Raw genomic sequence first — 11,713 nt, 5'->3', positions numbered from 1 at the left:
TCTATAAAAGGAGTAAGAATCAGCCCCTATTTTGGAAGCTAAGAAAACTGAAAAAGCAAATGGTAACCATCTTTGGGAGGAAATCATTATCCCAATTATTTCCTGCAAATGGAAACCATCTTTGGGAGCATCTTTGTTCAAAATATTTGCTGATGAAAGCAAACATGGACACCAAACAGGATTTCCTATCCAATAATTAACACAGTCACAAAGAGGGTTTCCTCAATTCTCATTTCCACACAGATTATTTGAAAATTATTCATGTTTTACAGTACAGTCAGGGGCAAATCCAGAATAACTCTACCATTGAATCTTAATAGCAAAAATTTAAAAATTAAGTTTGGTTCATTTGAATCTTTTGAAATTCCACTCAAGCCTTAATTTAGCTGGGGAGAGGCAAAGGTATTCAGTCACTATCAACCACTTGCTCCTTTAAGGGTGTCATCATAAAGGAGAAGGTAAAAAGAAAGAAACATCTATTTTCCATCTTTTCACCTCTACCCAGAAAGTTGAACAGCAGGAAGTGAGTGAAAAATAAAACTAAGTTATAGAAAATTCTGAGGCAATCTCAGGGCAAAAAGACATTCAAGAGAGGTCTGTGAGTAAAGAACTGTGAGGTACAGGGCAAAGGGGAAGAGTGCACAGCTCTGCTGGGCAAGTTCCTTTGCAGAAAAGGAAAATGAGGTCCCTCCGGAAAAACAGCAGTATGCTGTGTATGAAGAGACAAGAATGCAGAGACAAGGGCTGGAGAGAGCCAGTTGGGAAGGCAGTGGCATGGGTGAGAGTGACAGCAATGAAGCTTCCTTTCTGCTGATTCCACACCTGGGGCTCAGCCCTCAGAAGGGATGATGCAGGCTCAACCACTGCTCATCGGGAAACTCCAGCGATGGTAGTGGCAATAGCAAGGAACCCTGGGACCAGTTGGAAGACTTGGAAACAGAAGTTCCTTCTAAATGTATTGGGAAACCCTCTTAATAACCCACAGTAATAATGGTTTCCAGAGAGCAGAAACGCATCTTCTCTTGAACTACATGCACGTAAGTCAGCACGTGCTGTCGTCCTGGAGGAGGAACCTGGGACATGACATGAGCTTGCTGATTCTGTCAACACACTGTTTTTGTGGTCCTTGTAATGAGAGAGGACAGGCACAAACAGCAAGAATATGGCTGGGGGACAAAGAGAAGCTTTTTTGTTAATTCCTTTTCCTCATTAAATGCACTCATGCTGGGAGAGGAAAGAATAAAGGAAATAAATGGCTTGAGTGCAGATAATATAAATGAGATTTTAATTTCTAAACCATAGCTTGCTAACTACATTTCCTGTTTTGATTAGGTTACTTGCTTGGCTGATGAGGAACTACTGTAGACAGTGTGCTAATGTGCTTTAGCGGGTTCATGGGCCCTCTGAACATTGACAGCAGAATTTGGTGGATCTGCAGCCAGTCATATAAGCAGTGCTTAGTGTCAACCTGGAAAGAGGGTTATGACGGGTTGCCATAGAGTATCCACTTGGACACAAATGCTGAACATGTTGATCAGGTCTGTGGATGACATGAAAATGAAAAGCATAACAACATATGGGATGGCAGAATTAAGATATTTATGAAAGCTCTCGACATTGGGATGATGATCGTTAAGTCAGCTTTCACAGCACAGCATTCTAAAGGGATAAATGTAACGTTCAATAAAGCAGCAGAGAAAAGCACAGGATTGAAAGGTAGGGCTTAGCAATATCTACGGGCAATCCAAGGATTTTAGATGACAGTCAAATGGATTTAACATGCAGCTAAAGAAGCTTAAACTTCAAGGCTCCACAGTGGCATGGTCTTTTCCCTAACACCTTGTACTTAATATATTTTATATTAATAATTGTGATTTCTTTTGTAGTACCTGAGATTAAACTCAGGAGTAGTCTAGCATTAAGCGATTTACCTCCACATTTTGAAGAATTTATTTTGAGACAGGGTCTTATTAAGTTAGTTAACCAGCACACGAACTTTTGATACTCCTGCCTCAACCTACCCAGTAGTGGGATTACATGTGTGTGACACTGTGACTGGCTCTTTTCATGGTTTTGTTTGTTTCATTTTGTTTTTTGTTTTCCTTCCAGCACTGGGAATTGAACCCAAGAACTTGTACAAGTGAGTTGAGTACCACTGAGCTACATCCGCAGTCATTTTTTATTTTGAGAGAGGATCTCCCCAAGTCACTAAGTGGTCCAGACTGGGCTCAAACTTGCCATTCTCCTGCCTCTGTCTCCCAGAGTGCTGGCAGCCCAGGAATGTGATGCCTGCTTCCTGGTTTCTTTTTCTTAATGGGAGCTCCTGGAAGTCTGCAGCCCTGGCTCTGATATTCAGGCATACATGGTGATGGTAAAAGTTACTTTCAGACTTACATAATAAAAATTATTTTGGAAAGTCCAGAAGGCACTAACTCCTGGAACACAGGCCATCCAGTTTAAGGTGTAAGGTTTTAGAGAAACTAGACCAAAAAACAACCTGTAGTGAGTCTCCTTTTAAACATATTTCTCTCTATATAGATCTCATCTACTGGGCTTTAAAGTCCTCTGATATGCAAACAGGTTATAAATTAGTGTCTCTAGCTCCAGTCTGAGTTCTTTAGCTCTGCATCCTTCTACCCAGCTCTTTGATAGTCCCAAGGCAGTAAAACATGGCCAGGAGTGAACTCTCGAATCTCTCCCCTTCCTGACTGAGGAACAGGTTTGAAGGACACCAAGCAGGGAATACAAGGAACTATTAATATTTTAGGAAGAACTGAGAGTATAATTGAGGTGATCAATGGGAACTGTGTTAGTGAAGAATATCTAAGACACTGTGGGTGGAAGACAGATTACATTCCTTCCTTGAAGATATAACAAGATAAATAAGAAAAGCTTTGCAACACAGAAGCCAAGAAATGCCTCAAGAGATGATGACTTCCCACATCCCTAGATTTCAAAGACGGATGCATTAGAGGGATGACAGCTCTGGGATGCTGGCTTTGTATTTGATCTCCGATCATTAAGACTCCAGAAACCTGAAGTTCCAAGTGCAGTGATAATTCTGTTTCTCAGTACATCTGTTTTAGCTATTCTTTTCCCAAAAAAAAAAAAAAAAAAAAAAAAAAAATACAACACTTTTGTTTTTGTAAAACTATGTTTCTGGTTTTCCTGCAGTTGAGTAGTACATTCCAAGACTAGATAAAAGGGAAAAACTAAACACCAAATGACCTTTAAGTTTCTCTTGTTGCTGAGGTATTCTGTACTCAAACTTTTTCCCAGACCCACAACAGGCTATCGTTGCTCCAACGATTGACAATACTGGTCTTGTCTAGTGATTTTCAACTCACATTAGCTGTGGCATCCTGTCTTCAAAGCCTAACAGGTAACAGAGATGACAGCTGAGTTGCTCTCAGTGCAGGCAGGAGAGTGAATTCCACCCAGTGTTCTTCCCTTCCCTTCCTTTTTCTCCATCACCCCAACACCACTGAGCTAGTGAGTATTTTCCATATGTGTTGAACATTTCTTTGATCTCCAAAGTATGAGGGTAGGAGCCTTACAAGAGTAGCAAGAAAGAATTTGACAGTTTTGGGCCTCGGTGATACCTGCCAGAGTGCAATGATCCACTCCTATGATTACAAACCCTGAGGAATCTGCCTTTCCACAGAACTCAGATTCTTCTGGTAAGGCTATTTCCTTTTCTTCTGTAATTAATGGCAAAATATGACATGTATACAGCCCGTATTGCTGAAGTTCTACTTCCATGGCCTATAAAGATGACTTAATCACCAATGCTTATAACACTATTCTTTCTCTAAAAGGGTGTGTGTGTGTGTGTGTCTTTTATTTAGGGTCCAGATGTATGAAAACAGTAATTCCTTATGTAAAGTCTTTCCAATGATAAATACATTTCTTTACATATTTCCTATGCTTGGTTTCACGGTAAAGAAGGTAAACCAATAATGTGGGTAGAAACCACCCACTGGAAACTAACTGAAGACCTGGCCGGGGACACAGTAAGGTACTGAAGGGCCTGTGAAGAATCCAAGGGCTCAGGGCCAAAGTGACCTTACAAGGAGATTGCTGCCCACCAAGTCATTAGGTCCCTTCCAGATCTCATTCCTGCCTAGAATAAGATGTCAATAGTATGTGAATGATCTGAGATACCAACCAAATCCCAGCTGCCCTGAGTACAGCATGAACTTGAGCACACAACTTAGCAGAAGATTCTGATATTCTGGTGATCTTACACCAATTTCAGAGCAGTAGGAGTAGGCCGAAAGAATTGCAGCTCTAGCTCTGCAATCTCAATGCAATTGAACAGTGGTTTACTGGGCCTTTACTACACGCAGGCACAATGGATATGGAGACAAAACAAGACCTGCCTGACCTCGTAGCCTTGGAGACAGATCACCAGCTCTGCAAAAGATGGAGCCAAGCTTTCATTTTCAAATGGTAAAGACAGACCAGCTGTTGTGAGCCCTAAAGTTTCTGAGTTGCTCTGTCACTTTGGGTGGTAACTGCTTCCCGATGCAGATGACACCACACCTCTAAGAACTGGAAGCTTCCAATACTAAGATATCTTCTTATTTCACAGCTTTTTATTCTCCCGGACCCTCCTGTGTGTGGGAGTGAAAATCATTACGTCCTCTAATCACGTTTGGGTTTGGCGGAGGCCTGCAGCTGAGCCTAATGAGGCAGGGCAGCAACCTACAAGGCTTGCCAGCAAGGACAAGAACACAGGTATCTCCTGTGGAGCATGGGGTTAAAGAGGCAGGCGGGCGGGCGGGCGGAAGGACACATGGGCCTTTGCGGTACACATAGGAAGACAGATACCAATGGATTACTACTGATGGGGACATCTCTTGTCCTCTCCATTTAGAAATCTACCATCACCTGTGAGTGGGCCCCAACCTGCTATGCTGATGGCCCTGAATTATATTGTAATGCTATAAGCAAATATGCTAAATTTAAAAAAAAAAAAAAACTACAACCACAACAACAAAAAAAAAAAATACTACATATTATTTTAGAAATTCTCACAGCCAGGATAAATTCTCACATAGAAATAAGCAAATTAAAATCTCTCAGCTGGTTTTACCAAATGCCACTAACACCCTATAGTTTTCAATATTTCCCTTGAATAAGATATATTTATGAGATATATTAATAACTCAGCTCCAGTCCAGCTATTTCAACCATCTTTTTCTTGGGTCATAATCATGCCCTGTTTTCCCTGCTTCCTTTTCCAAGGGCCCCTCATACAGCCCCAGTTCTAACTGTGGGACAGACATTAGAAGTAAAGAAATCAGAATAATTAGGCAAGGAAAAGTAGGTACAAGTACTGAGAAGAGATCAAGTCAGTGATATCCTACCCAAAGCCCAAGAGAGCTCTGAGGTATTCTTTTAGAAAACAGGAAACCTGGATTTTTCTCTTGTGCTCTTCCATTTCAAGTTTCTCTATCATTTTTGCCATCTGTAAAAGCTGACTGTCCCAGTCCCACCTCCTACCAATCTATATGACAGGCACAGTGAAAATGGTTCAGTTAACAATGGACAAGTACACCTGATTCTCTGCCAATGAGCCACAGGACTAAAGTACTCTGCATCACTGTTCTGCTTATTTCAAAGAAAATGTGATATGCTCCCTGGCCCCCAGTGTTTTCAAAAAGCAGCCGAGTCCAAATGATAACTAAACAACTTCATGTTGTTTAGTTCTCCCAACAGGAACCCACCTCTTGATCGGTGAAAATCTCTATGAAGTTCTGGAAGGAGAAAGAGCCGGACTGGAGAATGAGCTCCCCGGTATTTTCAAAGCACTGCCCCGTCAGCACGAGCAGTTTGTGTCGGGCAGCATCAGTGATCATCAAGCGCACCTGAAACACACAGGGAGTAGGGTATGAGTGGGAGGCAGTACCCAGCCCATTCCCAGGACAGGAAGTTTATCAGCAATTAAGGCATTCATTGCCTGAGATTCTCATTTCTTCCCTGGCGGTACAGGCAGACAGGGCTAGAGGAATCATCCATCTCACTAGGCCTGGCCCTCAGATCCCCGATGAATATCATTTTTAAAGTTCTGCTACAACCAAGACAGCAGTGGTGGCTGACTTTCTCCCCCTCATTTCCTCCTCTTTCTCAAAGCAAACTTCACAGCTGGAAGCATTTGTTCCACAGCTGTTCGGAAGTGTCTGCTAGCAGCATGCAGTCTGTGAGACCAGGAAGGACTTGCAAATGTCCTACAGGCTGAGTCACCATGTGCAGTCCAGGTCCCAGAACTGACCCCTTGGAAAGGCTGGGTTCTAGCTAGGATCCCAAATCAGCATGGCCTCTTTCCTTCCAAGCCACAGAGTGAACACAGGGCTCCAAATGCAGTTTCCAATTGGCAAGGTGCTTGACACTCAACATAAAGAAAACACTACCCTTGAGAAGCAGTCTTTGAAAGTGAATTGCAAATTACTTACACTAAAGAACTCTCTGTGAACTTTAAGAGGCAGGAAGCCCATTGTCCTTCCCAGAAACACCAGTCCAAGCACTGAAATATTTTTATTCTGAGCCCAGTTCATGAATGTCCAGTGCACACTGCATGCCATACATCATGCCAAGCACTGAAAGGAGGACACTAAAATGGCCACATCCTCCTGCCTAGGAAGGCCACGTGGAATCACAGAAAAACACATGTAACTAAGCAGTGGTCTCAGCCCTATCCGCTCATGAGTTTCAGAATTTTAGGGGAATGATGGATATGTTTTAGAGTTAGATAGTGGTAATGGTTATACAGTTTTGTACACATCCTAAAAGTCACTGAATTGTATACTTTAAAGGGATGGGTTTTATAGTACCTGAACTATATCTCAATTTAAAAGAACAATATGTAACAGAGACACTCAAAGTAAAACAATGCAGATAGTAGAGGACCCAGGAACTCTGGTTACTTCAGTATCCAAGAAGCAACTCCCCTGCAGCCTCTAAACTTCAGTAAAGGAGTAGGAAATGGAACTGTATCAACTCCTTGGCCTGAGTGGCCACTTCTTCAGTGGACTTGCTTCAGGCAAGTTCTTACATGTTGTGCTCTGAAATTCCCTGTCTTCTGTCAATAAAAATTTCAGTCACTACTGCCACATGCTGTCCTGAACACCTGACACCTTAGTTATGACTTCCTTTTCACAGAAGTGCAAACTCAAACAAAGAGGGCCAATGACCTGCTCCAGGCCACTAGCTAAGAGGTGGTAGACCTGAGATTACAAATTCAGGTGATGTGACACCAGTTGCCATGCTCCTGAGCACTGTGCAGCCTGCCTAGCAGTGGGATGGGGTGCAGGATAGGTTGGAACCAGGCTTACAAGACTCCACCCTGCAGCATATGCTCCATGCATTCCCACTAATTCTGCATTCCCTTGCCTCCACCAAGTGCTACAAATTCAGCAAACACCTCCTACTGTGTCCTTACTGGGAGTGGATGGGGTGAGAGGGTCAGATGCAGAGAAGCAGGCGCCCACTGCTTCAGGAAGACCCCTGAGCCTAGGGCTTCTCTCTTCTGTCCCTCACTAGTCCCAACCTGTCTGGGACCTCTGCAGAGAGCACAAGTGAGGCCCCACCCTAGATACCTCGGAGCCCCCTGCTTACCTCGGTGCTGACTGCCTCATCCGAGGGATTGATTAGAACCACTGTTTCCAAGATGTCACTTCGGTGATGAAGGATCTTTTGTCCTGCAGGCACAAAAACACACAAAGAGGAGACTTTTAGTTCTTCCGGATGAAAGCTGCCTGCCTGCTTCTGGGACAACAGAGGAATTTCTGCCTCTAACGACAATGTAGCACAGGGCTTGAGGATTCTCTGCCCTGTCTCAGTGCTACTGAACCAGAGGGTGCCACACAGCGGGCTGGCTGCAGGGCTGGGTCTGTGTGGCCCCACGCTCTCACACTCTGGTTTTCAGGGCTGATCCAGGGGCAGCCTTCGTGCCCTAATGGTGGTTTTCATCTGAAACTAGATGCTGATGCCAGGAAAACTCAATGGGGCTCTTGACATTTCCTTTCTCATGGTAATGGGGGATGTTTCTCCCTATCAGCCTTTCTTCTGGTGAGAACTGCGCCCCATTAATTAGGAGCCTTACTGTGAAATGAATGACATCCAGAAACCCGGCTAACAATTAGCCCAGCGGCTGGAATGGCCTTCGCAGGGAGGCTCAGTCTGCTAGTGTAGTCATTCATTCAGTCGCTCATGGAAAAGGCAGAAACTACAGGCAAACCGAGAGTACAGAATACCCTTTCCCCAGGACAGGATGGCCAAATTGCTTCCTAAACACAAGCAAAGTTGATGGGGAACAACAGAGCAAGCTGATGTGAGGGATGATGAAACCAGTCTGAGGAGGACCCAAACTCAGCAGGGCCCCTGGTGCAAGGTCCCTAACTTCCCACATCCGACAGGTCCTGGGTCCTCCAGCGGCTGAGCCAGGCCTCCAGCCGAAGCATACTGCTGTCTAAAAAGACAATGAAATTAGAGCTATTGGGCGGATGAGTGGCCAAAGCTGAGCCTGCACCTCTGAGAAGGAGGTGTTCCCCCACCCCAAAATGGGAGGGAGACAGCTGGTTAGGAGCATAGATAAAAAGGAGTCTGCTGCTTATAAGTACAAAAAAGCTGGGCCAACTGGAAGAAACAATCCAGGGAGATGCCTAAATGAGGGAAATACAGAGACACAATGACTCAAAGCAACCAGGAAAATTGTTCAGCACTTCTTCCAAAACTAAAATAGAATTATACATGACCTGGCCATTCCATTCCCGGATAGTAGGGAAACAGAGACTTGAACAGATACTTCTACTGTCTCTGTTAAGTGCAACATTATTCACAATAGCCAAAATATCCAGGTACTAGATAAAACTCGGTGCACCATACAATGGAATACTGTTCAGCCATCAAAAGAATGACGTCATGATGCCACCACACAGACAAAGCTATAAAATATTATGCTACATGAAATAAGCCAGGCACAAAAGGACACAGTGTGAGTTTCATTTATATGAAATATCTAGATAAGCAAATTCACAAAGAGTAGATAGATTAGAGGTAACCTGGGTTGCAGAGGGTTTGTTGAATGGGTATCATTTTCCTCTTGTGGTGGTGGAGATGTTTTAAAAACAGAGGAGATGATTATATTTAACAATTATACATTTAAAAATAGTTAAAATGGTAAATTATTTTGCATGTATTTATTGTAACTTTACAGATTAATAATGCACCAACCATTGAAATAATGTACTCTACCTAGAATTGCCTGCAAATTGTATCTCAGAAAAGTGGCTGGATAACAAAGAAAACAGTTCAAGGTACACAGCTCACTTAGGGCTTTTTCCTTTTATCACCAAGAACCAGAAGCACTACAGTCAGTGGCATGCTGACATCCTCCTCTGCCTACTTTTCCAAACACCTAGTGTTCGCCAATGTGCCCTAATCAGACATAGAAGAACCCCAAATAAAGGATAATGGTGCTGGGGACTGTTCCGAGGCTTCACAATCTACTGCTACATTCAGTCACTCACTTAATCCCCCCCAGAGCTCCCTGAGGGAGGTGTTATGATGGTCCCTCATTACTGTGGAGGCCAATGAGCCTACAGAAGAGAATCAAGCAGCCTAGGGTCACACAGCGGAGGTGGTCAGGTCAGGCTTGGACCCAGGCTGTCTGCTCTAGAGCCCTTTTGTGTCAGTGGCCTACAGCGTTAGCTACTAGGACTAGGATTTGGAAGAACAGACAAGGCACAGATACCAAATGCTAGGGAAAAGAATGAAATCAGAGAGATGCTTAAAGAAGCAAGAAGAAAGAAAGCATCAGAAGGATAATACTGGCTAAACTAGCTAACAAACCAAATAAGAGGCAACCCCCACACAAAAGAAAATGAAATTAACTAAACATACAGGATGTCTTACTCCAAATGCCGCCAAACAGAGAAACTCTAGAACAGGAAAAGCATTGGCATTGTTTGACCAGCCCGAGAACTGAGGCTTAGCTAAAACAAACTAAACCATGGAAAAGGAAGTTCATTTATTATGAGTAGCAAATTCTATAATTTGTTATAAGTTGCCCCCCCTTTGGCTTTTTAATTTTGTTTTTGACAACTATGTACATTTAAGACAAAAGTGGAATAAATAATAAAATGAATAGCAAAATGCTAAGTGGCCTCTCTACTTCCATTAGTAGCCTCTTTGGAACAAAGATTTCAAAATATTCAAAGGCATCAAGTTGAGACAAAATGAAACTAATACCTAATCCCAGGGAGACCTGAAGAGTCATTTCACCACCATACAGGGTTTGAATGTGTGCTCCCAGAGCAGCAGCACTAAGTGCCTGCTCACTGGCCACACACTGCGGGAATTCACAAAAGTGCACCAGAGGGAGGCTCAGAAAGGCAGCTCCCTCCCCAGGAGGGCTGGAGGGACCAGACCCCACCCCTGCTGACCACACCCTTCACAATGCGCTCCCAGCACAGCCAAGGCCCTGCCCACCACACACCCTTGCCCAGGCACAGCGAGGTCCGTCTGCCAGGCATTCCCTGGTAGGCTCCTTACCATCCACCGGAAGTTCCCTTCCTCTTCCGCTTCATCACTGGCAAACAAACAAATGCCATGTGGCAGACACTGTTGACCTTCAGTCCTCCCAAAGCAACTTTCAGCCCAATGCACACAGGAATTCAGTGAAGGATGCCCTGTGTGTCCACCTTTGGAACTACTGCGGGCAATGACACCAGCAATGTGCACACCAAGCTTCCCTTGCTACTCTGACAACAAAAGTTCCTTTATAGCACTGCTTGTACGAAGGAGAGGCGTGAGAAAGAGAGAGTGTCATGCTCCTGTTGAGCTCCTTTCCCTCACAGGACACTGGAACCAGCGGCTGAATTCCCCAGAATCTGGCAGAGCCATCCATGGCCCCACTGAGGGGCCAGTTGTGCTGTCCTGCCCTGGCACCCAGTAGGTGCCAGCTCACCTGTGGCAGATGGCTGCCAGTTTGGTGCCTGAGATGCTCACAATGTTACATACTTGGGCAATGTTTCACACTGGGAAACGTGCCAGGGATTCTCAACAGAGACACCCTCCTGGGAAGTTCTCATCCAGTTGCCTGAGGAAAGAAAGTCACCCCAGGTCCAGCCTCCCTCCCCACTACACGAGTCTGTGATGTCCACAGACACCTCTCAGGGAAGCCCCCAAAACGGGGGAGCAACACTGGAACTGGTAAGAGGGCAGCAAAGGCCAAGACTGGAGGTGGAACCACTGTGCCACTTACCGCTTCCCCCTGAAACTGTCTGTGGGCCTCCCCTCACAACTCAGGGAGACCAAGGAGCTCCGCAGGGTGTGTTGGGGCAGTGGAGATGGGTGCTGTGTGCCAAGAGTCCTCCTCCGAATCAGCGGAGGATGGACTGGAGACTCCTTGAAGCAGCAGGGTCCTTGCAGACAAAGGGACTTTTGTTTTTTCAAAGATAGGTGGGGAACTCATAAAGAAGCCTGTATCTCAGTTATTACTGGGATTTGTGACTATGTGTCTTTTGAAGTTGTTTTAGTGATTTATGTTTTACTATATCCAGATGATTTCAAAATCTCTTAAAGCAAAATGTTATTCTCTACCTACATGAGTTTCCTGGGATACATGTAAGGTCTCTCCCTTCCACAGTTTAAGACTCATCTAAATGCACACACGCATAAACACAAAACAGGCTCACTCCTTGCTCAG

At 44.4% G+C, this 11,713-nt stretch overlaps 1 protein-coding gene across 1 annotated transcript in view; it reads right to left on the bottom strand.

The window, feature by feature from the left end:
- Map1b (microtubule associated protein 1B) overlaps window positions 1–11,713 on the bottom strand; it is a 103,538-nt gene that overhangs the window by 16,451 nt on the left and 75,374 nt on the right. Inside the window, exons 3-4 of the mRNA XM_003461607.4 lie at window positions 7,621–7,703; window positions 5,733–5,873 (exon numbers count right to left, since the gene is read on the bottom strand). Coding sequence (XP_003461655.1) covers window positions 5,733–5,873; window positions 7,621–7,703 — 224 coding nt within the window. The remainder of the gene's footprint in view (window positions 1–5,732; window positions 5,874–7,620; window positions 7,704–11,713) is intronic.

The sequence above is a fragment of the Cavia porcellus genome, unplaced genomic scaffold (genome assembly GCF_034190915.1).
Source record: "Cavia porcellus strain 051 isolate PalLab524CR breed Dunkin Hartley unplaced genomic scaffold, mCavPor4.1 scaffold_11, whole genome shotgun sequence".
In the NCBI taxonomy this organism is placed as follows: Eukaryota; Metazoa; Chordata; class Mammalia; order Rodentia; family Caviidae; genus Cavia; species Cavia porcellus.
This window is presented reverse-complemented; position numbering and strand designations above follow the sequence as displayed.